The 27,525-nt window shown below is 41.4% G+C and overlaps 1 protein-coding gene across 1 annotated transcript in view; it reads left to right on the top strand.

Annotated features, from left to right (window-relative positions):
- Positions 1-3,092: 3,092 nt before the first annotated feature.
- The window catches only part of Epc1 (enhancer of polycomb homolog 1), an 80,153-nt gene continuing 55,720 nt past the window's right edge, over positions 3,093-27,525 (top strand). Inside the window, exon 1 of the mRNA XM_021214300.2 lies at positions 3,093-3,336. Coding sequence (XP_021069959.1) covers positions 3,334-3,336 — 3 coding nt within the window. The 5' untranslated portion in view covers positions 3,093-3,333. The remainder of the gene's footprint in view (positions 3,337-27,525) is intronic.

Genomic DNA, 27,525 nt, shown 5'->3' with positions numbered 1-27,525 from the left:
AAGATTGCACTAAAAAACATATCTTCCTTTACCTCGCAGTTCTATGAAGTAAAGATTTTATTAATGTACTATCTGGCTCACAGTTTGAAGTCTCTGACCATTGTGGTTCCTAGGTGCATTTGAGGTACTGTGTCCCTGATTTGATAGAACAATGAGTATTCTACAACTTAGATTTAAGTAGTTTAACATGCTGTTTCTGTTCATGTACACATGACATTTTGATTTGCAAAAGTCAGATACCAAATTGTAAAAACATTACTTTTTATTCTAACTTTTCTAATTTCTAGATTCAACAATGTTTTGTATCTGTTATAACAATAGAAGATACTCAGATTTTTCAACTGATTAAACAATGTGTAAGAATTTTTTGTTTGTTTTTATTTTGCTTTCCAGACAAAATTTCTCTGTCCAGCCCTGGCTGTACTGGAACTTGCTCTGTAGACCAGGCTGGCCTCGAACTCACAGAGATCCACTGGCCTCTGCGTCCTGGTGCTGGGAATAAAGGGTTTGCACCACCACACTAGCTTTTTTAAATTAAAAAAAAAAAAAGTAAGAATCTTAAATAAAAGTCAAAGTACTAAAGCCAAGTACTAGGCCAGAGCCATCTAATGAGACTTTACCTAGACAAACACAGCTAAAGAGACGTAGAAAAGCAAGATGATTAGTTGTCTGTGTTGCTACTTTTTAAAAGATTTTTATTAGTATTACACAGTGTAGTCTGCTTTATGTCTTGCTTTTTCATATTTATAATTAATTCAACCATCATCCCTGGCTATGACCTGTGGATAAAAAGCAGAACTCCATGATGTAGCCGTGATGTAGCCATGTGAACTCAAAATTCTCATTGTGGGATTTGCTCTCCACTTCCATTTCTGCAGTTCACCATCATTAAAACCTCTGAGTCTAGTGTCTTAGTCACTGTAATTCACAGCTTAAATATGGAGCTCCATGGTGGACCTCGGTCCTCTCAACTTCAGTCCTGCTCACATGCTTACTCAATCCTACCTGCACCTCTGGCCAACTGTTGCCATCTTCCTTCTTCTGGGCATACTTTGGGCATGTTGGCCTCCATGGCACTTCCAGAACGTGTCTCTGGAATCCACCCCAGGGTCTCAGTGCATGTCATGTGGATGTCCCAGGTGGTTTCCCCATCTTTCGAGTCTAGTGTCAATGTCATCTGCTAAGGAGCAATTACTGGGCCTCCTTATTGATGCACTCTCTGTTCTGCATGCCTTTCAGAAAGAGCATTCTCCAATACTTCGAATCATGTATTAGCTTGCTACTTGTCTGTCTCCATGAGATAAGAAATATACCACTGCTATTCATTATTACCTATAAGCAGCAAATGCTAAGTTCTCAAGAACTGTGATAAACAACCTCCAACTTACTTAACTGAGAACTTTTCTACACTGTCTCCTCCATTTTGCCTTTGAACATAAAGAAAAAGCAAGAAACCTGTTTATGTATACCATGAATATGGCTTCGAAACTGGAAAACCAGCTATTTCATCAGAAAATATATAACTAAGAATATGAATAACTTACAAGGCACTCAGAGTAGTCTAGTCTGTAGACTATCTGTAGACTTACATAAGAGTCTATTCCTGTCCAGATTTTTTTTTTTTAACCATAGCTGCTCTGTAAATATTTGTGAATCCAGTTCTACACTGGTTATCTACTTCAGAGCAGGTGCAAAATATAGAGGCCAGAAGGGGAATCTGACTCTATTTAAATTAGCCCCAAGTCTGCGGGTCACTACCTGTTCATAAAATTCTTGTTTTGTCCACTCTCTGGCTTACTGGAGGCAAGCCTTGTTTATTCTAATCGTCCTGTGATTAACAGCATTTTTTCCCTCAGTCTTGTAGACGGTGAGTGTGATAGTAATCCTAGATACAGTTTTAAAGGTGGCTACCTATTAAATACTAGCCCAGTATATCAGACCTCTGTGTGGAGTGAGTTGTGTGTGTGTGTGTGTGTGGGGGGGGGATAAGTGTCTTGAAGAATGTGAGCAATTCTCCATCTTTGTTTTCATCTTTTGCTATTTTTCTTTCATCATTGGCCTATTAGAAATTTTCTGGCAAGGTATTAATTGCACAGTTGATGCATTCAGTTCACACATTTAAGTTACTGAAACACTTTGATATTAGCTGACTTTGGGGACTTTACATTTGCAATCACAAGTGTTGGATTCCTCTAACATTTTTATGCTTAATTTTTAGACTCTGCTCAGCACCCAACTAGAGATAATCAAGTTTCCCAGCCCGCTTAATTGAAAGTCGGCCAAGTTAGGTGAAAGACCTTATAAATATGTAAAGCAGTTAGTTTAAATTACAATCAAGTAAACCCCTAATGATTGATGTTCTTTTCAAAACAATTAAAAGAAGAAAAAAAAAAAAAAAAAAAAAGAACAAAAAGGAGCGCATTTCCTAGACACCCGGCTAGCACCAGCACCAAAGGTTTGTAAGGAGTTCAGACTCCAGGGTGGACTTTAGGGCTTTATTTATTTTGAATTTCTACCACTTCCTGAAGGCCGGGTGGAAGGATCCAAAAAAAAAAAAAAAAACTGGACACCTCAGCCATTTTGTTTGTAAGGCGGCGCTGTAGAACTGGGCCGGCCAGGAAGGGGTTTGGGAGCAGCGTTGAAGGCGGAGAGGGTGGGGGAGCTGACTATGGTTTCAACTTGTGTCGGGATTCATTCGATGCTAATGCAGGGACCGTCGTGCTCGCGGCTGAAGGAGGCCCTCGGAACGTCACACCTCGAACGAGCATCTTTCCCGAATGGCCGCATCCGCGTCCCACACGGAGCCGTCTCGCGTGGAGCTCCCCACGCGCCGCGCGCAAGGGCGTGCCCAGATGCTCCGAGGACGCGGTCGCTGCCATTGTTGTGGTTGTCACTGTCACTGACTCCCCAGCCCCGAGCCGGGCCCAGGCGTCAGCACTCTCCTGAGCTCGTTGTAAAATGGCCCAGTCGTGCATTCTTTCCGAGCTGCGGGAGGCGGGAGCGAGGGCGGAGCCTAGAGGCCGCCAGCCAATGGGCATGCGCGCCCGCCCTCTCGCCCGCCAGCGCAGAGTTGTTAACCCCGCGCCTGCCGCCGCCGCCCGCTCCGCAGCCTCCAGCCTGCTTCATTCCCCCGGACGCCCTCGGATCCTGCGGCTGCCCGCCCCGCTCCGCCGCCCTCCATGGACGAAAGTCTCACTTTTGATTTACCAAATATTTTCAGGATGTTTGAAGATCCGTACGCTGCCCGGAGGCTGTTTTTTCTGGACAACCCAGACCCCAACCTATATTGTTACAAATTTTTTTTGAGAGCTGGCTGCTGCTTTGCCTACACCAATGGTAAGTTTATAATTTTAAACATTCTTGGCATTACGTCTTCGAAAGGAGCACCAGATAAGAGAGGTTTTCATTGTGTTTCTTCTCACAAAACCAATCTTTGTATTTTTCTTTAGCTTGGATCTCTGCACGTTCCACCTAATTTTGTCTGGTTAATTTTTACCAAAAGGAAAAAAAAAATAGTTTTTCTCTCCATTGTTAAAGATAAACATGTATAATGAAAATTATACTTTAATTGCTGTGAACTAAAGGGGAACTCAAATGTTTCAAGATGGACTTTTTTTGTGTGCCAGCAATGTTGGTAGTGCCAAATATGTACGCATCCTCTTTTTATAAAAATTATCTATTGCCTAGTTTGTCCAGAGTAAATTACCAACAGGCAAACTACCGTTGTAGTTTTGTTTTGCTTTTTAAAAATAAATCTATTGTGATTTCCTTGATGGAGTACTTCAGAAAGCAGCTCTGGTATAATGAAGGCGGAGATTGACATAACCGGGTTTAAGTTATGGCTGTTGCTAAATAGTGGCTCTTTTATTGCTGAGCGGATCTAACTTGTGGTCTAGGATGTGATTTCTTTCGAGCTCTTTGTCGATTCATCTCTTCAGATCTATCTTATTTTTTTCTCCAGAAAGGTACATTTGGGAGACATTTTGTAATTTTTGGCATTTTTCTAGTTTTCTTCTTTTTGCACACGGTGGGAGATTTTTTTTTTTTTTTTTTTTGTTCTGCACTGATCTGTGTTGGTGGCGCTGTAGTGCTCCTCAATAATTTGTCAGTTTTACTAAAAGAAAAAAGGAAGAAAAAAGGTGGGGCAAGATTTTATCTATTATCCTTTAATTTCCATAAAGAAAGTTCAGTTTGGTCAGCTGTATTATTTAAGCATTTGCTGTGGACTGTGCACCATGGTGAGAACAGACATGTCATCACAGCCAATCCAGGGGACATTATGGACAAGCTTGCAGTTGGCAGTTGTGTTTGATCTCATCTGATTTATTATCTTTATCGGATTCTTTAATAATAAGCTGTCCTTTGCCCTCTCCTCTCTAGCATTCTATATGTATTTTTTCTTATTTTACAAAATCATGTCCATTAACACCCTTTCAATGTAATAAAACATTTGAGTATTAGTTCTTTGGACATTGTAAAAGTTGAATTCCATTTTGAATCAAGGGATTTCTCAGATACATATCCTGGCTCTGTCTTGAGAATGGTCTAGTAGCTTGTCATGCTTGTTTTATTTTGAGCTGCCCCTTGGATTGAATTTCTAGACAGCCTTGTTTTAAAATGAGCAAATATTTTTATTGTTGGAACAAAATAATTTTTAAAAGAATATTGCATACATATTTTTAACTTAAAAATACGAATGTGTACATTACTAAGGAGGCATTACATCTTTGTTCTTGAGAGTTATCTGATTAGAGACTAAGGGATTTAGGCCCAAAGCCTGCCAGGAACAAAAATATGTCACAATATGACATTGGCTTTACTAGTCTCTGTAAACATGTTTGTTGTTTGTGAAGAAGTCTTCAGTTAAAAAAATAAAGTAGGAAGAACCAGTAATTTTACTTTGAAATGCATTGTTTACCAAGTAAAGTAAAAATGAAACAGCTTTTGAATTATCTGACTAACAGGTTATGTCTTGAGAGAGTGACTGTCAGGAGTCAAGAGTCTTTATTACTTTGACATCTGTAAATGCCCTTTCCACTGGTCCTTTAACAATCTGGGATAAAGGAATGTGTGAACCGGAGTAGAAATAGTATTTCCTAGAATCTGTTTATCTCCTTCCTTGAACTTCAGAAGAAACAAGCCCAACGCCTATATTTTGTCTGTAGCATGCTCAGAAGGTTTGGAAGGAATCACAGGCATAGTTCATTCTTTCTCTCTTTGTGAAGTCTAAATGCAGCTTCAAGCGTGGCTTCTGACAGTATAGATTATGTATGGAATGAAATACTGCAGGTATAAATACTGTCTAAACTGGTTATCTGGAGGCTTTAGCTCTCTGAAGCTGATCAGCTGGATAAAATATTCCTTCCAGCACATTTATTGCTAAAATATTCTCTTCTCCATAATGTAGTGATTTTTCATTTTATTTAATTTCTGAAACTGTGTATGTTTGTCTAATGTCACCCCTTTTAAGAGCAAACTGAACGGAGAAATCCATCTGTAGCTATGCAATCCTCTTTGTTCTCCTCCTGACTCTTACGTCATTGATTATGAAGTAACCATTAGAGTTCAGTCGTTACTTTTGAAAATCACTCAGACATTTCTATCACACATACTCTTCTAGATGTGACCTTGCTGTCATTGTGTAAGTAAAGAGGTTTAAATCTGTGAGGTAAAAATAATTCCCTATTTTATATTTGTCTCCATTTTCAAATGTATCTGGTACTTCATCTTAGCTCTTGATTCTTTGGGAATTAATTATTTATAATTGACATTTTATAGACATTAAGTTCATGAGTTTGGTGTGGTTATGTTTAGAATTATAAAACCAATTTTTTAATCATTAAAAATCCTTATAAAATGTAATATATAAGGAACTAATTTATTTTTTTTCATGGCAGAAATTGCTAGATCATGGACAATCAAAAATTGTATTTTCCACAAATTTGCTGTGTCATTTCAAATTGACACCTTTTTGTATATCATTGTATCAGAGGGAGTAGTGGCAAGTAGCAAAATTGACTTCATTAAAATGCCTTTTGTGTGTATGTGTGTGTGTGTGTGTGTGTGTGTGTGTGTGTATGTGTGCACGCGTGCACACGCACACTGCCCATCCCTCTTGTGGAGGGAGAGGTTAAGGAACAGTGATACAGTCAGGAAACAGGTTGTAGAAGGAAGGAAGGACACAGAAGACAGGGACAGTCTGTAAGTCAGATTCTAAACAATACACCTCAGAAAAATGAACTTTGAATCCTCAATAATAGGAATAAACTGAAAATTACATTCAGACTAATGTACTGAGCCAGTATAGTTTCTTAATTCATTACTATGATGTCATTGGAATACCTAAGTATTGAGAAAATTTCAGATTAGCCAAACCCAGTAGGTAATAGATAGTGGTAGGGTGAGGCAGCAAAGGGAAGAGGCTTAAGAGGCACAAAGGCAAGATGCTGACCTCACTCAGGGCCAGGCTCCCTTAACTTGGGGTGAAGTTCTTAAAGGGAAGAATATATTCTCTGAATGCTGCCTCAATACAGATCTGAAGCTGGGCGTTTTATATGGTGCAGTTTTGTCCTTCCTGTGCACACATTTGCCACTTCTCTGTTGTTTCTTGGACACACTGCTGATTCCACAAATGTAACTTACTGTTCCTGGCATGACTTTACCAAGGAAAGAAAAATAATACACAAAATGGGTGTATTGTGCTCTGACTTATTTTTTATCTTTCCACTATGACCCTGAAATGACGACTCAAGGCAGAAAGTACGGCAGAGTGAAAGATTTCATTCCTGCACAGACACACGCATGCTTTATACTTGCTGAGTACAGTATAAAGCATGATTTTACCAGGGGTTCACAGTGTTCAAAATCTCCCTGTCTCCATCAGTAGTACAAGATGCTGGGTTATGGTAGTGAGAGAGAATGAAAAAGTTTTTCTCTTATCCACCTGAAAGTCCAACATGGCTCCATGTTCTAACAGTGTTTTAAATCTGAGGCCTTGGGTGTGGGATGTTACCATTTGGAGCCACTGACCATGTATAATCTCTGAAGGAAGAAAAAGGTTAAAATTTTAACTTGTTAATAAGGATCTGACAGTCGTCTTTTTATTAAAGGACCATAACTTGGACACCAAATACTCGCAGCCAGCTTGGGGAAACAGTGGCTGGCCTTCCTGTTTCAGCTATAATACAAACAGATGGTACGTAACTAGATAGCCACCTGATGTCTGTTCCCAGTACAAAGCAAGAAGTGCAACTTTGGTTTATGTCTGTAAGAAAGCACTTGAGAGGGCATCCTGTATGATGAGTTTGGGGTGTGCCTCTGAGCTCTGTTTATTAGTTTATGTGCTTGCTTGCTTGTATCGATGGTTAGAATTCAACCCAGAGTCCAAAATGTTTACTCTTTTATATAATTTTTTTTTATGTGCATTGGTGTTTTGCCTGCACACATGTCCGTGGGAGGGTATAGGATCCCCTGGAACCAGAGTTACAGAGAGCTGTGAGCTGCCATGCCAGTGCTAGGAATTGAACCTGGATCCCCAAAAAGAGCAGCCAGTGCTCTTAACTGCTGAGCTGCTACATGTTTACTTGAAAAACAAAACAAAACAAAACTGTTAAGCTGTAGCAATACAAAGACTCAGGACTTCAAGGACAGCCTGTGCTACGGAGATTCTGTCTCAAGAAGAAAAGAAAGAATCCAAAACAAAGACAGTAGCCACAAAAAGTTAATATATGATGGTTTTTTTTTTTTTTATCATAAATGGACTTTGTACATTTTACTCACATAGCCCTAATTTAAACATTACCATGTTTGGTATCAACCTTTACAGTAGTACAGACAAATAAAAGGATTAAACAAAGACTGTTAGAGTCAGGGTCTCTCATTGTGTTAGGCTGGCAGGTAAGAAGTCAGGGGTGGGAGGGTGGGAACACACCTGTCGCTAACCCCCCACCCACCCACTGCTGAGCTTACAGATACATGACACCAGTTATCTGAACTCAGGACTCGTGCGTAAGCTCCTTTTAATATATTTTTGAGACAGGGTTTCTCTGTGTATCCTTGACTGTCCTGGAACTCAGAAATCCACCTGCCTCTGCCTCCGGAGTGCTGGGATTAAAGGTGTGCGCTACCATGCTGGCTCTTAACATATATTCTTATTTTTAAATCTTCTGTAGACATTTCTAATGCTATAAAACAGAAAAATTTAAAAGCAAAAACAAATATTTTATGAAGTTAATATATTTAAACATCTAGCTAATGTTTAATCTACTAAGCAAGTATAGAGCAAGAAGTCAAATTAATGTTATTTCTACACACATGAATTGATGAACAATTAAGGAGTTGCTGTAGATGACTTAAGATAACTAAATTATTTTGTTATACAACTAGATAACTCATACTGGCTGGGTGTTAATCATCTAATTTGTTTTTGTGCTAACACAGAACTCTGCTGAGAATGATGTTAAAACTAACAGTATTTATTGTTTAAGTAACCAGGAGGGAAGCTCTAGGTTTGACTTACTAGCGGATTGGCTTTTATGAACCTTTTTGGTTTTTTTGTTTTTGTTTTTTTTTTGTTTTTCCTTTGACACTGTCCGTGTTATCAAGATGGCTGCCAAGACACAAGCCTAGGGACACAGTTTTCAAAATGAGAAGACTCTCTTTTACAAAGGGAGATGTCCTTTCCCAGAAACATTAGACATGCCTTACTTCAGCAAGGTTGGAATGATCACAGAGGGTGTGGCTAGAGACAGATGCTTAGAAGGGCGAGCACTGTCTGTGTGTCCAAAACTCAGTGCTGTGGGCTTGGATTGCTTTGTAAACTTCTATGTGCAATTCTGAAGTGATGAAGCATTAACATCATCTGTCTTCACGGTGACCAAACTGGTCACCTGCCAGCTAATTTACAAAGGGACAACCGGGGCTGCAGAGAGGGCTCAGCGGTTAAGAGTGCTTGCTGCTTGAGTCTCAGCACCTACACGGCAGCTCACAGCCACCTGTAACTCCCATTGCAGGAGAATTGATGCCCTCTTTTGGCTTCCATGGTCTCCTCCATGTCTGTGGTACATGTAAACACATGCAGACACGGAAAAAATAAATGAATGCACAATTATTTTTAGAAGGCAATAACATGGTAGCTCTCAACTAGGGCTTGTGTTGTTCTACAGCCAGTACTGTCTCAGCATCTTCACTCAGAGTAGGGAAATTAAACTCATTTTTATGGAAGAAACTGAGAAATTAGCACACCTTAGATATGACCCACATTATCTAGTAAATCAAAGAACAGAGCTGGAATTTATAGGTCTGAGATCAGAGCTTATATTGTAGAGTCACCTCTTCACTAATGCCACAGTAGATCATCTGTACATTTGCACTTTGTGAATTGACATATTTTAAACGTGCAGTATAGTATAGCAGCATAATTTTCTACTGGATTTATTCATTATTTTATAACCAATAGTCATTTCGTAGGAAGAATAATTCTCACTTAGCAATGATATATATCTGAATTTTTCTTTAAAACTTTATTTATTTATTTATGTATTTATGTATTTATTTATTACTGTTATTGTGTGCATGCTTGGTTTCTGGTATGTGTGCGCAGAGATCAGACAACTTTTGGGATCGTGTCTCTCTTTCAGCCAGGGTTTTGGTATCAGATTCAGTCTTCAGCCTATGGCACAGGCCTTTTACATGCAACGTGACCTTAGCAGACTTGCTTCTGAAGTTTCCATGTTGAGTTTGCCTAAAGTACCCTCATGAGCAATTGTATGTGATGAGATTCTGTCAGAAGTTGATTTTTACAAATTTTAAACTTCTAAAATTGAATTACATTCAAAAAGCAAAGAAGCCTTGTTGAAGTATGGAATTTCACCACTTGTAAAATTAAGTGCACATAGAATAATGGCTTCTATTTTATAGCATACAAGGCCTGATTAGGTTCTAAAATGGCTCATCACTTAAAGGTACTTGATGCACAAGCCTGATGACCTGAATTTAAGCCCCAGAACCTGCATGGTGGAAGAAGAAAACTATTCTCTGACCTCTACTTGTACACACTTCCGTGCACACACACACACACACACCATCATCTATCATCATTATCATCACCATCATCATCATCATCACCATTATCATAACAGTATAATAAAAAAAAGAAATATAATCAAATGGTTTAGTCATTTTCAGCTTCAGGTCATAAGGAAGCTTTTACTTGGGGGACAGTTTTGGAGGATTTACAATACTTTAGGTCAGTAGGTGTCAAATTTTAGCACCAGAATCACCTTGATGGCTTGTAAGAACACTGAGTGCTGGGCCACGCCCCTTGGGTTTTGACTGTAGGAAGTCTGGGGGTATCCTATGAGAAAGCCAGGCCCAAAAGACCTAAATGCTGTCCTCAGAGGTACACCCTTGGAGAACACTGCCCAGTTCTGTCAGGCTATATGCCATGATACTTAATTGGACTTCAAAAGCTGGGTCACAAACTGTCATTCAAATCTGGCAGATACAATGAATGGCTATGTGGGCAGGCAGGGGTGGCCTCACTAAAACACTTGACAGGGACTTGGGGGCTGGGGGGGGGTTAATTCCACAGTTGAATTTGATGGCAATTCACATGCTGTGTTGCCAGTATTTGAAAATGTGGCCATGGGGAAGTATCATGGTCTAGGTTGATGCTAAGCTTTAGAAATTCATTCTTATTCTTTCAAACTTTGTTAAATTAAACAACATGAGATTTTTAGAATTTCCCAAAAGCTACCCACAATTTACAAGTTATTTGGAAATTAGGTAAACACAGTTCAGTTTTATTCAGTAGGAAGTTGCAGTGGAAAGACTCTTATCTGGGCCATGTTCCTGACTGTTCTCAGTCTTGTATCCCACCAACCATGAATAACCCCATTCATGGATAGGGCTTGATTTCCAAGTGCCTGAGAAAGGAAAGCTGTCATTGCCAATGACCTATATTTAGCCCTGGAACTCAGGCTGTCATCACAGATCACTGAAAACTCTCGTCTTCCAAGGCAGAGGTCACAAAGCACAGTTGGAAAACCCTGTACTATGTCAAAGACTGAGGAGGACTTTCCCCGGAGTTTAATCAGCTCATTTCTCCATTATTATGTACAAGACTTAAAGAACATTTAGTTCTGAAGATCTTTGCTTCTTTTTTAACCTGAATGGAAGAGTGAAAAGCTAATTCACAGTCCTTGCTTTCCTTAGAAGCCAGTACAATCTTTGTGTATCCTTCCGTTTAGCCGACTTGTTAGGAAATGGTATGAAGAACCTCAAAGAGGTGTGAGTAGAGAGAGTGAGATGGCCCAGCAGCCTAAGTCTCATGATCTGAGGACAATTCCTGGCAGCTACATGGTAGAAGGAGAGAACCAACTCCCCCAAATTCTCCTCTGACCTCCACATGTAGGACATAGTGCCTACTGATACACAGACACACAGGCACACTGAATATATAAAGATTTTCTTTTTTCTCCAGTGAGCTGGTCCGCTTGCTGCATAGCATCTGTATACACTTAAACCTGGAGTAGTTAAACTTGGAAGTTTTAAGTTCTCAATCAGACTATCAGCATTTCAAGTGGTCTACTTAGCACAGACTATGAAACATTTCTGATGTTCTAGAAGATTCTATTGGGTAACCCTGGTCCAGAATATACCTGGATCCTCCATACTACTATGGCAGACTCATCCTCTTATTCTAGAACTTCTCAACGCTGTCTGTGTATGTGCATGTGTTTATCCACTGTGCTGCTGAGGACAGAAACCAGAGCCGCCTCCTGCTTGCTAAGCAGGCACTTTGCATATGGCTTCACCTAGAAAATTGCAAACTCAGGAAATTCTGAGTTAGTTGATCTGCACTGGATCTTCCACAGCTATTCCCAGTCCCTAATATGAAGCTAGAGCTGAGGATCTGAGTTAGATCAATAAATTAACAACTACTGAAGGAAGATAAGGGGCACACACCTTTAATCCCAGCATTTGGGAGGCAGAGGCAGGTGGGTCTCTGAGTTTGAGACCAGCCTGCTCTACACAGTGAGTGGACAGCCAAGGCCACACAGAGAAACCCTGTCTCAAAAGGCAAAGCAAGAACAAAACAAAACCCAAAGAGCTAGTGAAGCCAGCTGTAGAGCCAGAACTCTGTGGAGGGTTGTGGGTGGATTTCCTTATCCCCATTTTTCAAAACCTAGAACCTAGGTGAGGGGGATGTAAAGTAAATAGATTATAACCGCACAATTGAATGAAGGGAAACAGTGAGCTAATGGCCCCTTGCTACCCAGACCTTAGCTAGGAAAGAGATGCTGACAGTCACCCTCTTTCCTCCCCAGGGAACACTTTTCAAGCCTTCAGAAAGCCTTACATAGTTAAGAAAGGCAACATAAGCATGGCAAGTCTCCAGTCCCCCTTAATGTGTCAGTGCTACTTATAAACCTAGTAGGTATTCTGCTTAAAAGTGTAGTGGGCAGACCTCCACTGTTAACCAGTTCAGTTCCTTTCCATCAAGTACTTAGGAGCCAGTTGTGGGGCACTCACCTATGATCCTAGCACGTGGGAGGTGGGATCAGGTGTTCAAGGACTACCTCAACTTTGTAGTGAGTTCAAGGCTAGCCACATCAGATCCTGTTTCAAAAAGTAAAGTGTTTGCTGTACCTTTTACTGTGCATCCTGTCTTCCTGGTTTGCCGTGTGTATAGCTATTACAGGAACAGTTACAGCCTTACATACAGTTCTGGAAGGTGTTGTGGGAGTTCATTTTCATGCATACCTGGCAGCCACTGCTCACTCTGTCTTGTTCATATAGCTCAGCTCCTCCAAAAGTCCCTGTTTCTATTATACTATTTCAGTCTCCCTTGGCATCTGTCTTAGTCAGGGCTTCTATTCGTGCACAAACATCATGACCAAGAAGCAAGTGGGGGAGGAAAGGGTTTATTCAGCTTACACTTCTACTTTGCTGTTCATCACCAAAGGAAGTCAGGACTGGAACTCAAGCAGATCAGGAGGCAGGAGCTGATGCAGAGGCCATGGAGGGATCTTTTCTTTTCTTTTCTTTTCTTTTCTTTTTTTAAGACATGGTTTCTCTGTGTAGCCCTGGCTGTCCTGGACTTCACTTTGTAGACCAGGCTGGCCTCGAACTCAGAAATCCACCTGCCTCTGCCTCCCAAGTGCTGGGATTAAAGGTGTGCACCACCATCACCCGGCAGAGGGATGTTTCTTACTGGCTTGCTCAACTTGCTCTCTCATAGATCCCAAGACTACCAGCCCAGGGATGACACCACCCACAATGGGCCCTCCCACCTTTGTTCAGTAATTGAGAAAATGCCTTACAGCTGGATCTCATGGAGGCATTTCCTCAAGGGAGTCTCCTTTCTCTGTGATAACTCCAACTTATGTCAAGTTGACACACAAAACCAGCCAGTTACAGGGTAATGCAGAAAAAACTGACTAGACCATTCTAGTTGAGGATTGTGTTCCTTCGAGTGTTCTCTCCTGAGTTCTGAAATGCACCCTTTACACCTGGATTAGGTTAGGCCAGTTAGATCATCACCCAGAGCCTGAGTTTGCTGAGACAGGTGGTAGCTAACCTCACATTACAATGTGATACCAGTGAGGTCATGCATTCTGAGTACCTGTGGTTGATCCTGACTTGCCCTAGCTCTTGAACATGCTCTCAACTCACTTTCTGATGGCAGAGTCAAAAATGCCTCCCCATGTTCTCCATAATTACCATAACAAATTATCGGAGATAATTAGCTTACAAAGATATAAGAGAGTATTGGCTCACAGTTTTAGAAGTTTTGGTGTGTGGTGGAGACCTGTCACTGTTGAGGTGCCAGGAGTAACAGTGAGGATCTTTGGACAGAGCAGATCCACTCTCTTCATGGCCAGAAAGCCAAAGAGAATTAGAGAATAGGCCCTACCTTTCCCTCATGAGACTGCCCCCAGTGATCTAAACCCTCCCACTTGGTCCAGCCTCCCAAAGGCTCTACCATCTGCCCATCACACCACCATGAGACCAAATGTTTAATAATTGTAGAAAACTTAAGCTCCAAACTCTGGGAGCTTAAGAGGGGCATTAGAAGATCACCCCATGTCTGAGAACTTAGCTCAATGGTAGAAAACTTGCTGACCTTGTTTGAGGACCTGGGTTTAAGCCCCATCCCCACCCTCACCCACACTGCCTCATTCAAACACAGATTATCAGTACTAGAAGAGCTCCTGGGGCTTTATTAAAAGTCATAGGGGACTGGGAAGATGGCCCAGTGGGTAAGAACATTTGCTCTGCAAGCATTGAAGACTGGGTTTGAATCCCCACTACTCATACAAAAAAAAAAAAAAAAAAAAACCAACATACCTATAACCATAGTGTTGGAGGCTGGACCCAGGCTGATCCCGAGAGGCATGCTAGCCAGCCAGCCTAACTCAAATGACCCTGCTCCAGTCAACACAGGATGGAGAGTGAGAAAGACATCCAACGTATTGTTCTAGCCTGTGTCTGTTAATTTGTTCACCACTGGCCAAAGGAAAGTTTCAGCAGCTTCTATCTCTCATCAGTTTTGATGTGAGAATAAAGGGGTTGGAAGGTTTGAGACAGGTTTTAGTAAACATGGGCACAGGGCAGCAAGGAGCAAGCAGCCTGTGCCTGCTCTGAAAAGTTGGTAGAATGTGTAGGTTGTTCCTATAACATTTCCTGCCAACTGTGAATTTACATTTCTAACAACTGATATTAGTACCATTATTCTTTCCCCTAGAATGAATAGAATTAACAGGCAGTAAAAGAATAGCTTACCTGTGATAAGCTGGTAGCATTGCTGTTTATCTTAGAGGACAGAAACTGCTCTGTACATTATTTCCTCTCAAATCTATACAGGAAGCCAGAGCTTCACACAATAGTTTCAACTGGAAAGTGCACACACACACACACACACACACACACACACACAATTCTAAGATTTTGCCTTCTAAAATGGATTTTCTTTTCTTTTTGTGTATGTGTGTGTGGTTGGGGCATGGTATGCACCTGTGAGTACAAATCTTCTTAGAGGCAAGAAGAGCTCACCCAGTGCTCTGGAACTGGAGTTACAGGAGCTTGTGAACTACCTGATGTGAGTGCCGGAGACTGTAATCAGGTCTTCTTGAAGGGCAGTGTGCTCTCCTACCTGCTGAGCCACCTCTTCAGCCCCAGATCTTTCATTTTCCAATATTCATCCATGCTGTTAAAAGGCAGGGAATGTGCGTGGTTACTCTGGAATACAAAACTGCAGGTAAATAATGAACTAAGCTAGATGTGGTGATACATGTAACTCTTAATTCCAGCAGAGATGTGATAACCAGAGGCCCGAGGCCAGCTTTAACTATGTGAGAATCTGTCTCAAAATAAATCATTCTATTTTAAATTTGAATGTACATATTATTTTATATACCAAATACATAGAATTTTTGAATCCCAATTTTGTAGCTAGCCAAGTTTTTGAAATCATTTTTGTCAGTTTTATACAGTCTCACTTTGTAGCCCAACACAGCATTAAGTTAATCACTTGAATCTTCAGTTCCCTCTCTGCCTGCCTCCACCCACCCCTCTCTGCTATTGTCTGTTTCTCCCCTCCTTCCTCCTGATTCCTAGTGCCCTGCCCACGTTGGGAAGCTGTAATCCCTGCATGCCTTCACATTCTGCATCTTGTTTTCATATTTCTCCGTATTACATATTTCTGCTTTCCACGTATATCCATATGCCTCACATTTATCTAAAAGATCAAAATGATTAATGTGTAATGTATGATTGCTGAATATTGACTTCTGTCTTTATTAAAGAAAACCACAAGGAATAAATACATTTTTGGGCTAAGCTAGCTATAAATAAATCACTTTGTATATTTATGAACTATTATCTATATGTTTTATTTCAACAAATAATTTTGTAATCTGGAAGCAGAAAGATAACAAACTTACCTTTCAAAATAGGGGGTAAAATAATGTAGCCTCTTTTGTGAACAGGAAATAAGTTGGCCAAGGTCAAAAAACATGTTTTTCTTTGTTCTCATGATTCATAATCAAAGCTGGCATGAGGTTGGGCTTGGTAAACAAAATAAGCTAATGAAAACTTAGTTTTATACAACTAGTTATATAAAACATAACCAGGCTTTCTGTGCAGATTTACATATATATAGATTCTTTATACAAATAACACTTCAGATAGCTAAACTGGTTGAAATGGTCCTGTCATTGTTTGGTTACTAAACTATACTACTGTGTTAATTATTTTCTAAACCTATTACAGTGAAATTCTCCATCCTTTTTCAGGAAGAATATCACACCAGTTGGATTTTTGCCCTCCCCTGACAATTTCAATCATTTCTGTATAGGCCATTGTTACAAAGTCTGTCTTTCTCTTTTCTAGTTTCACAATATGTTTGCAAGCTGCTTGGATCCCTCAAATCACGTGGTCACACTTAGCACAAAGCTATATCCAGGTATACTACACAAGGAGCCTTTTATAGGGCAGCTTGAGTACTTGGCATGCAAGAAGTCCTGGTTCTGATCTTCAGTGGTGGAGAAAAAAAAAAGAAAAAAGAAAAAAGAAACCCCTTTTGCTTCCTGCCAGGTGTTAGAAAGTGTTAGAAGTTTGTGTGTGTGTGTGTGTGTTTGTGTGTGTGTGTGTGTGTGTGCCTGAGCATGCCAGGTGTTAGGAGTCCCTAGCACAGCACCGATCCTTTGACTCAGCTTTATGTGGGTTCCCAGGTCAGCAGGCTCTCATGGCAAATACTGTTCACTGGGTACCTCACTGGCATCTTTTGGGGGTAGGGGTCAGGGGAGTGAGACAGGGATTCACTGTATAGCCTGCCTGTCCTGGAACTCACTCTACACTAGGTTTGCCTTGAACTCACAGATATCTGCCTGCCTCTGCCTCCTAAATGCTGGGATTAAAGGCATGTACCACCACTGCCTAGCCACTAAACATCTTTGATTACCTTTTTTTTTTTCTTTTAAATAAATCAGAATTGAATCTTTTATTAAAATATTTTAATATAGGTATAAACACAGGGTTAGAAGAAAAATTTTCTCAAAGAAAGTCAGGCACATTTGAGAATGTGTGGGCATGGCATCTCAGAGAGTAGTTGTCTGCTTAGCTTTCTCTATATTTAAAGTTTTTCATCTGTCATTCTTCTGTCAATTGTGGGAGAATAGAGATAGTCGTAAAATTGAAGAAGCATCAAACACTCATCCTTTTCAGAGCTAAGGACATGGGGACCCAGGGGACCAAGGTCAGATACAGCCTGGGTGTGGTCGTAACTCAGAGCATTAGTGTGGCATGAACAGGCTTCCGATTTCCCAGCAGCACAGGGAGAGGAGATCATACATGCTGGCTGTCAGCAGAGCACTGGAGCCCAGCTCCTTTAAAATAGATGCTCATGAGTAACCACTTGAGACAAGAAAGCTGGATCATCATGGATTAAATTTTAGCTTATTCATGAGTCAGTTCTAAAAATGTCACGTGGCTGAAAATGCTTTTTTGCTTTTTAAGATGAGTTCTTGAAACACAGCAGGAGGTGGCAGCACTATGAAAAGCTCTCTAAATTTTTTTATTTGTGTAGATGTTTTGCCTGCTCATGCCTGTGCAATACATGAATGCAGTAATTACAGAGGCCAGAAGAGGGTCCCTTGAACCCTCATGTGGGTGCTGAGAGTGGAGCTTGACTCCATGGTCATTAGACCTGTGCCATCACAGCAGCTGGGCAGGAAGGGTGCTCGGCCCTCAGAGTAGCACGGGCGAGCAGGGTGCCTTGTCCTTTTGTGATTGCAGCTGACCACAGAGGACTTACTTACTAGAGAAGACATCTTTGTCCACTTTCCTTTCATAAGAAGTCTTTTAAACAATTTTACTAATTTTAAGACTCCCCACTCCCCTTTTTATCTTGCCATAGTTTATCAGTGCACTGTAAAGAATGTATTAAGTCAGGCTCATTTGTACATACGTGCCTCTTGTGGCTTACTCTGAGGCTTGCATACCCTTCCTTCCAGCTGCTATGTTGAAATTGAGTACTCTTCCTTAGATTGTTGTGGCATTTTAGCATTTTTAGAGATTGTTCCCACTATACTATCTCATTTGCTCTGGTTAATTGCCTAAAAGGAGAGAAACTGAGTATTCATTCCTTTGACCATTCGGGTGAGATCATACTGCTCAGAAATTAATCATTTCTGTAGTGTAGTTGTGTTTGTCAAGTTAGGGCCAGAACAGATCACCTGAGAAATCAACAGGAAGCATTCTCAAGGAGGCAGCCCATGGTAACTTGCCTCAGTTGGTGCCAGGTCTGGGTCACTGTGTATCGTGGCTGGGTGCATGTGACGGAGCTTAGCTCAGACCTGGGCCACCATGCATCGTGGCTGGGTGCATGTGACGGAGCTTAGCTGCTCACTATGGCTGCCAGAAGCAGAGGGAAGGAGACAGTGTAATCAGTCAGTGAGGTCAGCCCCTCATTCCAGCATTCACCTCTGCCTAGTGGTGTCTTGGAGACCGAGGTTTCCACCCAGAAGCTTTTCAGGGACCCTTAGTGTTGAGACTGGAACAGTCATGGTAAATAAGAGATATTAGATTGCGATCTAGATCTTCAACCCAGGAAGCTCCTGTTCTTTCCAGTGCCTGTTGGTGTTTAAAATGTGAATGATTACTTACCATACCGATCATTTGCACAGTCCCTGCGGCAAACAGAAGCTAGCTGTGTCCGAAGCTGGTACCCTCAGGAGTTTTACCCCCAGTAACTCGGGAAGCTTTGGGCAGGGTGCTTGAGTGGTGAGGTGAAAAGAACAGGGGGTGCTCCTTCTGCAAGCCTTACTTGCCTGAATGATGCATAGCTGCTAAATGGAAAGAAATCAAAACGCCCAACCCCACTATGCTTCTATAGGCTGGCTCTGTAAATATCATGTAGGTGTTTGGTTGGAGAAATTTTGTTGTTTCTAATTTTAAAGGAGTTGAGTCCCTTCCAGACACTATTCTCTTTCATACCAAGCATACAGAAAGTAAGTTGTAGAGCTGTGAGTGTGTGAGTGTGAGCTGTGGTGATCTGATGCTTGCCTGGCGTGTGTGAGTCCAGGCTCAGTTCCCTGGCAGTAACAAGGAATAAAGCATGGAAAATAAAAATACTTACAGTACAGATGTCCTATAAAAATGGGTCCTGTGAAGGTGGCCACTGTGGCACACACCCATAATCCCAAAAGGATGAGGAAGGAGAACCACAAGTTTGAAGCCAGCCTGAGCTGGAGAGTTCTACACAGTAAGACTTTGTCTCAGAGGAGAGAAAGTGAGATGTGGGTAGGGGAACTGGCTGGCTTGGGCATTCTTTTTCCATGAAATATTTCATCAAATCCTTGGAGAGCCTCACCGATAGGTTTATGATTCTTAGCTTTTGAAATGGGAAGGAATAGTTCCATGGGCAAAGCAGTTTCCAGAGTTCACCTTGAGAAGTTTGAGGATTAAATAAGGCTGGACTTTTTTTAGATACAGGGTTTTAAGGATCAAAAATATTGTGGAGTATACCAGATTGCTGAGCTCTAGTTGCTATAGGAATTCTGACCAATTCTTTGTTTAAATGACTTGCCTTAGCATTTTTTTATTATCAGGATAAAAATCTTTATCAGGTGCTGGAGAGGTGCTCAGCAGTTATGAAGAAGCTGCTCCTTCAGAGGACCCTAATTCAGCCCCCACTTCCCATGTGAAGTGGCTCATTACCACCTCTAACTCCAACTTTAGGGGATCTACAGATTCCTCGAACCTTCAGGCACCTATGCCCATGTCCACATACCTACAACCAATGGTAACAAATATAATACTTTATAGCTATATGTAGATTTTACAAGTTTTTTTCAGTTTGTGTGTCAGGCATCTTAAACAATAAGATGCAAAGTGTGGTTGAAAATGTTCTGTTTCTTTGAGGTGTCATGACTAGAATTTGCCAAAGTGTACTTGCTATAGATACATTCAGACACATTAGAGATACATTGTATTAAGCATCCAATTTCTTTCTGTAGGTTGCCTCTGAGCCTATACATCATGAACCCACAGGTGTTTTGTTTTGTTTTGTTTTGTTTTGTTTTGTTTTGTTTTGTTGTTTTTTTAAGGGCAAGGTTAATTTGTAGTATTTTCCAGGCTTATTAGCTTGTACATTCATTTATTTCTTCAGCAGCAAGGGTGGAACCCTAGGTCTTTAGCTTGCTAGGCAAGTGTTCAACTGTAGAGCCACACATCTAGTCCCTACTAGTATTTTATATACCTATATAACTCTTATTTCAATATCTGGACTCATGTATTATAAAACATACTTTTGGAAAATGTCAAATTAATATGTAGAAAGAAATGATACTATTTAAGATCAAGTTTTTTCGAGACTACTCAAAGAACAGTTTGTCCACTTTAATTTTTATAGACACAGAATCATCTTTAGTCAAGGAACTGTAGACATTTATTCTCTTCTGTCTTAAACCATGATACTTTGAATGATTTTCTCTCATAAGTGCTCTGTGAAGATTATATATGCCTTTTTGTTTGTTGGTTGAGGCAGAGTCCCTCAATATATTCTGGGTGTTCTGAAACTCACTATGTAGCCCAGGCTGGCCTCAGACTCACAAAGATCCTCCTGCCTCTGCTTCCTAAATGCTGAGATTAATGGTGTGCATCACCACACTTGGTCTTATGTCTATTCTTTATAGTAAACAAGAGTCAGTGTACATAAAGAGTCCCTTAAGAGGATAATGCTTTAAAAAACTATAATACATACTATTAGGCTGAACATAGGCTACAGAGGCAGGAGGTGGCAAGTTTGAGACCAGCTTGGGCTACACATTGAGACCCTGTCTGAAAAATAATCAAATATTTTAAAACGAAATTTAGTGATAAGAGAGCAAGCTCAAATTGTATGGAGATACAAAGACCATGAAAAGATAGAAGTAGTGTTATCAATAGTATAGTATCATTGTAAAACAAGCAAAGAAAAAAGTAAAGCCAAAAATGAACAAAGCCAGCCCCGACAACTGGCAGAAATAGAAGTACCAAGATGTTAACCTTGTGAACAGATTAATTAAACCTATTGCAACATCTCAGGCTGTCAGCTCAGCACCACTTGTCCCCGGTTTGAGTTTACGAGTCTCGTGTTTGGGAAACTCAGCCCTCAGGAAGTCAGATCTGGGTGTGAGTTCTACCTCTCAGTGATTCCCAAAGGCCGCAACAGGCATTCGATGTGGTAGCTTGTACATCTCTGGACCAGAAAAGGATGTACTGAAAAGGCATGCATGTATGGAACGTTCCCTTGTAATGTATGGCGTGTCGTGAGGGTGAAGACTGGGAGCATTGGGCTAGGGCCTGACCTAAGCTAAAATTTAGCTTCAAGGTGGTGTTGCTCCTTTGGCAGGGGATGAATTACTTTTCTTGTTGCTATGGCAAAATTGCAGATAGATACACTTAGGGGAAGAACAGGGAAAGGGACAAGGTCAGTCGTGGTGGCAATTTGATGGCAGTGGCTGAGGTTATGGTAGTGGGAGCTTTGGTACTGTCAGGAAGCCGCAATGAGAACCAGGCTAGTGTAGAATCCTCAATGTCTATCCTTAAGGCCTTATGTCTGCCAGCTCAACCCCATGTCTAAAGGTTCTACAGTTGCCCAAAATAGCACCACACTGCCTGAGTCCAGGTGTTGAAATAAATGAGTCTGTGAAGGACATTTCCTATTCAAACCATAACAGCAAGAAACCACAAAGTCTTGATGGAGGACAGGGCCAGGGAGATAGCCAGCGGGTGAGGGTGCTTACTGCCCAGCCTAACGAGCCCTGGTTCGGTGCCCAGGGGTCCAGGATCTACATGATCGAGAGAGTACAGAAACAAGTTCTCTGACCTTTATACATGGGCCATGGCATTGCCTCCCCACCAACAATAAGGAAATAAACAAATGTTTAATAAAATCACATAGGAGGGCACTTGGAAACGGCTTGAAATCTTGCTTGGCTTTGGCCCTCCAGATAAAAGACTGCCATGGTCCAGGCCCCACTGCCAGTCATTCCACCAGCTCAGCTGTCAGCCCACCAGCCTGTTGGCACAAGGCACCATTTCAAAGGATTCGGTGCTCCCAGGTGATCGGCTCCATCCTTTGTTCTGGTGAGTGAACTCAGCTCAGCTCCGCACTTCTCCCAGCTGTCCCTCTTCTAGCCCTTCTCCCACCCCTCTTCTCGCTCTGCTGTCTGGACTCCTGATGATGCTCCGTGGGCCTCTGTCCTCTTCACTCTTCTCCGTTGCTGGCTCTCCATGACTCACTTCTGACACCTGCAATCTCACTCCATGGGTTTGGAATCTTCACTTTATCTTCCCTCCCATGGACAGGGCCAGGAGCTGGATGCAGAGTGCATATGCAGGTGACGTTCCTCAAAGCATCAGTGAAAACAGTGACAAGCAACATTCCATTTGACTAAAGTTAGCTCACTTGATGACAAGAAAGGTAATTCTGTACCCAGGGATAGAGAAACCCAGAAAGCATTCCCATCCTGTTGTAGGAGCAGTGGCAGTTCACTGTAAGCCCTCCTTCTCCAGTGCCCTCTTGGCTCCTACCTGTCCGCCTGATTGGTCATTGTAGTGGTCATTGCTCACTGGCAGCTCTTTTGTTCCTTCAGATTTCACTCCCTTCCTCTCCTGTGCCACATATTCCTTCCTGACTCACATGCGTTCCTTTGGAAATGGCACACAGGTTGTGGGTCCCATCTACTCAAGATGATAAGGTGCCCAGCCGAGGCTTGTCCTCTGGAGCTCAGGATCTTTCTTCTGCTCTGACTTTGTCCTTCCTGGAGTCCACACCTCACGTGAGCACCCGAGCAGGCCAAATGTGTCAGCAATAGTTAACACAACTCATTTGAGATACTTTGCCAAATATTTTGGACTCAGACGGTTTATTTCTTACATATTTTTACATTTTTCTGATATGGAATTTTATTCTTCTAGAAACCTAGTTGTTCATGATTTGGATCAGAATTCTGGTCTCTGTAAGTATTAAGTCACTACAATTTAAGCTCAAGTTTCACTGGTTTCTACTATTTCTCCAGCTGTGATGGCAGACTCCACATCGAAATGCCATCTAGGGTCTTAACTACCTGCCTACAGGGTGAGCAAAAACCCCATGGCTTGTAGGAGCTGAAGGGACACATCTTAAAGACTATCCAACTTACCTGGCCACCCTTAGTGGGATGGAAATTCTCAATTTTGACAAAAATCTGTGCGGTAGTAAGTAAAGTTTAGAATCATAAGTAAACTTTAAATAGTAATAAGTAATTAAATAAGAAGTAAACTTTAGAATATACTTTACACAGTAAGGTGTCCTAGATGAGTTGTTTGTTTGTTTGTTTTTCGAGACAGAGTTTCTTTGTGTAGCCCTGGCTGTCCTGGACTCACTTCATAGCCCTGGATAGCCTTGAACTCACAGAGACCCTCTGCCTCTTATGTGCCACCACCATCTGGCTGAGATTTTTTTTAATGTTCATATTGGGCGAATCCACTTCATGCCATTTTAAAATTGTAGTCATAAGTCTCAATGTAGAGAATCCAACATGCAGTTACAATTTCTGGGATACTCTATTAAATACATTGCAATCCAAACTGTAGTATTTCCTTTCTACCATTTTTTAGGTTAAAAAAGAAAGGAAAAAAAAATCTTAAAGGGTTCCCAGTCTGTATTTTAAGTATTGTGTTGGAAGAATTATGTATTGACATTTCTTATGTGGCTTATTATGAAAATAAAAGGAACAGCAAGTTAAGGGAAATCATTCCTAAAGCAAAGCCATGTTCATTCAGTACTGTTGCTTTTGCACAGTGCTCAGTACTAGCATTCTCGTTTACTTATATTCATATTCATATTTATATCCACCCATTCATATTTAAAGATGTTATTTTCCAGCTGGGCAGTGTTAGCACACACCTTTAATGTCAGCACTCAGGAGGCAGAGGCAGACAGATCTTCCAGTTTGAGGCCAGCCTGGTCTTCAGAGCAAATTTCAAGTCAGCCAAAGCTACACAGAAACCATGTCTCAAAAAAAAAAAAAAAAAAAAAAAAGGAAGAGCTGGAGAGATGGCTCAGTAGTTAAGAGCACTGACTGCTCTTCTGAAGGTCCTGAGTTCAAACTCCAGCAACCACATAGTGGCTCACACCACCTGTAATGAGATCTGATGCCCTCTTCTGGAGTGTCTGAAGACAGCTACAGTGTACTTATGATTAATAATAAATCTTTAAAAAAAAAAAAAGGGAAGAAAGGTAATTTTTTATTTCCCCAGTATACACAGTAACAGTAATACCCTTGAGACGTCATATGTATTGTGTTTTCTCATTTTTCTAGCACTGACTGCTTCACCCTAGCTCTGAATAAACTATTGGTAAATATTAAATGCTTTCAGGAATGAGGAAGCTGGACATCTGCTATTATGGTATTATGATATTGAATCCTGTTGTTTTAGCTAGGAATTTAACTCTTCGTATTACTCTTCATTCTTGGCTTCATGTCTTCCTTCTTATGAGTAAGAATGTCCTGAGGTTAATCCATCTTTGCTTTTAGTATAAACATGTCCAAATCTCTCCCACCTTCCCCAAAAATAAAACCCTTGACCCATCTCGCTCTTCTCTGTCATCCCTCTTTCTCCATTTCCTATCCTCTCTTCTCCATTTCCTATCCTCTCTTCTCCATTTCATCTTATTTCTAAGACTTTAAAATGAGGCACAGAGATTCTGCTCTAACCAGTTAGTCTTGCCAGCTTCATGACCAGGGGTAGTTTATATACCTTCTCTAACCTGACAGACACATCAAATACGGCTCTCAGGGACGTGAAACAGAAAGCATGGAGTAAATGGCCGGCGTTATTCTTGCTGTTTAAAGATGGCGTTGACTTCAGTGAAAGAACAGTTCCTGTAGGCTTAAGGAGTGTTGAGCTCATCTACTTGCTGGTTTGTTTTTCAGATCATAAAAGTAGCATTTAGATGAATTAAGTTTCACGGAGAAGCTGGTATTGAGTTGGATTTTGAAGGGCAGTAGACGTTTTCTTAGATTGACCTTGTGGGAGGTACCTAGCACTTGGGGGCAGAGACAGAAGGATGGCAAGTCCACAGCTGCCTGGGGTGCACAGGGAACATCATCTCAGATGTGATGTGTGAGAATGTGATGTATGAGAGTGAGTGCAGAACTGGGCCTAGAGAATACAATAACTCATGTCTGTGGACTGTCCTGGGTGGGCCAGGGCCCATTGTCAGTGCTTTTCAATGGGTCATTTCATTCAGTCCTCAAGACGTTTTTGTAAGATCTTTCAGAAGATAGCCTGGAGCTGGACAAGAAGGTAGAAAAGCAGGAGTCAGAGCCTGGAGGTAGGAGAGCTGTGCTTGTCTCCGGGAGTTGATAAGACTGACCTTTTCAGTTGAAGCACCCAGCTTTGGTAATAAGGAGAAGATATTAACAGCATAACAGGAGGCCTTAACTCCCAGACCAAAGCCAATTTTAGCTTTCCTCATGAGCAAAATACAGAAGTTATGGACATATGGCTTGGGTAAAGAAGACATGGGTTTCAGGAAAATTGACCTGTGGCATGTGCTATAAAGGCACATGTACATGTACATGTGTACTAAAGGCACACCCTGAACTGTGCTCATTATATCAGAGTGACAGTATTTTAAGTATTATTTCCATTGATCGGACCTTGCACCTCATTGGGGTGTGTGTGTGGGGACAACGACAGGACACAACAGAACAGTGACCCGATACTTGCATCTCAGGAGACAGCCAATTTGTGAGCTCCAAGCCAGCCTAGGCTATATATCAAGACCCTATCTCAGAACGAACAGCCAAAGCACCTCTAATACACTCCAAAGAGAGTCATATCTCTTTACTCTCTCCTTGTGCACTGTCCACTTAAATTCCCATCACTTCTACTAGATAGTTTTGTGACAGGATTGTTGTGAGAGTCCATTTTCATGCATACCTGGCAGCCACTGCTCACTCTGTCTTGTTCATATAGCTCAGCTCCTCCACAAGTCCCTGTCTCTATTATACTATTTCAATCCCCCTTGGCTTCTGTCTTAGTCAGGGCTTCTATTCGTGCACAAACATCATGACCAAGAAGCAAGTTGGGGAGGAAAGGGTTTATTCAGCTTACACTTCCACATTGCTGTTCATCACCAAAGGAAGTTAGGACTGGAACTCAAGCAGGTCAGGAGGCAGGAGCTGACGCAGAGGCCATGGAGGATGGCTTGCTCAGTTACTTGCTTCCCCTGGCTTGCTCAGCTTGCTTCCTTACAGAACCCAAGACTACCAGGCCAGGGATGGCACCACCCACAATGGGCCCTCCCATCCTTGATCTAAATGAAAATATGCCTCATGGAGACTTTTCCTCAAGGGAGGCTCCTGTCTCTGTGATAACTCCAGCTTATGTCAAGATGACACACAAAACCAGCCAGTACAGCATCTTTCAGAACTACATCCTGTGTTACCAGCATGTGATGTTTGGTGAACTCATCTGCTGCCACACCCACTCACTGTGTGTGTTTATATGTGTGTGTGTGTGTGTGTGTGTGTGAGAGAGAGAGAGAGAGAGAGAGAGAGAGAGAGAGAGAGAGAGAGAGAGAGAGAGAGAATATGTGACAATGTGTGTGTGAAACTGTAGGTATGTGTATGTGTATGTGTGTATGAGTGTGTGTGAAACTGTGTGTGTGTGTATGAGACTAAATGTGTGTATATATGTGTTTATGTGTGAGTGTGTGAAACTAAGTATGTGTGTGTATATATATGTGTGTAAAACTATAAGTATGTGTCTATATGTGTTTGAGTGTGTGAGACTGAGTGTGTGAATGTGTGTATATTGTGTGAGTTGTGTGAGACTGTAAGTATGTGTATCTATGTATTTATGTATAAATGTGTGTGAAACTGTAAATATGTGTGTTGTGAGACTGTAAATATGTGAGTGTGTATATGTGTGTATGAGAGACTAAGTATGTGTGTATGTGTTGCTTGCTTGGTTCCTTAAGGCATAGGCTTCCTTATGGTCTGAGATGGCTGCAGTCCTGCTCTCCTTCTCAGCCTCTTGAGTGCTGGTCTGCATCTCCACAGCCTGCCCTGACTGCTCTCCAGCATTTCCCTGGACTGCCACGCGTGGTTCCCCACAGAGATAACCCATTATCACCTCTGTTCAGCATGTGTTTATGATATGACTTATAGCCATTTTTAACTACAAATCTTTTCCCAAACATGTTTTTGTTTGAGAAGTAAGTGTATTCCACATCTAGTGTATAGCATACAGTTTGGGAGCATTGAGAATTTTATGTAGCTTTTGTCGGGGACACTTAACAAACAGTAAGAGGTTTAAAGAGTGATGAGAAGGTTAAAGGCAGTGCAGGGCTAGTGGTTTTTCCTCCTAAGGAACCTTTGAGTAGGAGAACTGAGGAAAAACTAGATTTGAGCTTTCATTACTGTGTCCTGCCTCTCAGAATGAGGAGCTATGAAGTGCAGAGAAGTGGAACTCCTTTGGGTC

This window comes from Mus pahari, chromosome 15, assembly GCF_900095145.1.
Source record: "Mus pahari chromosome 15, PAHARI_EIJ_v1.1, whole genome shotgun sequence".
Lineage (NCBI taxonomy): Eukaryota > Metazoa > Chordata > Mammalia > Rodentia > Muridae > Mus > Mus pahari.
The sequence above is the reverse complement of the archived record's forward strand: the minus strand, read 5'-3'. Positions and strand labels throughout refer to the sequence as shown.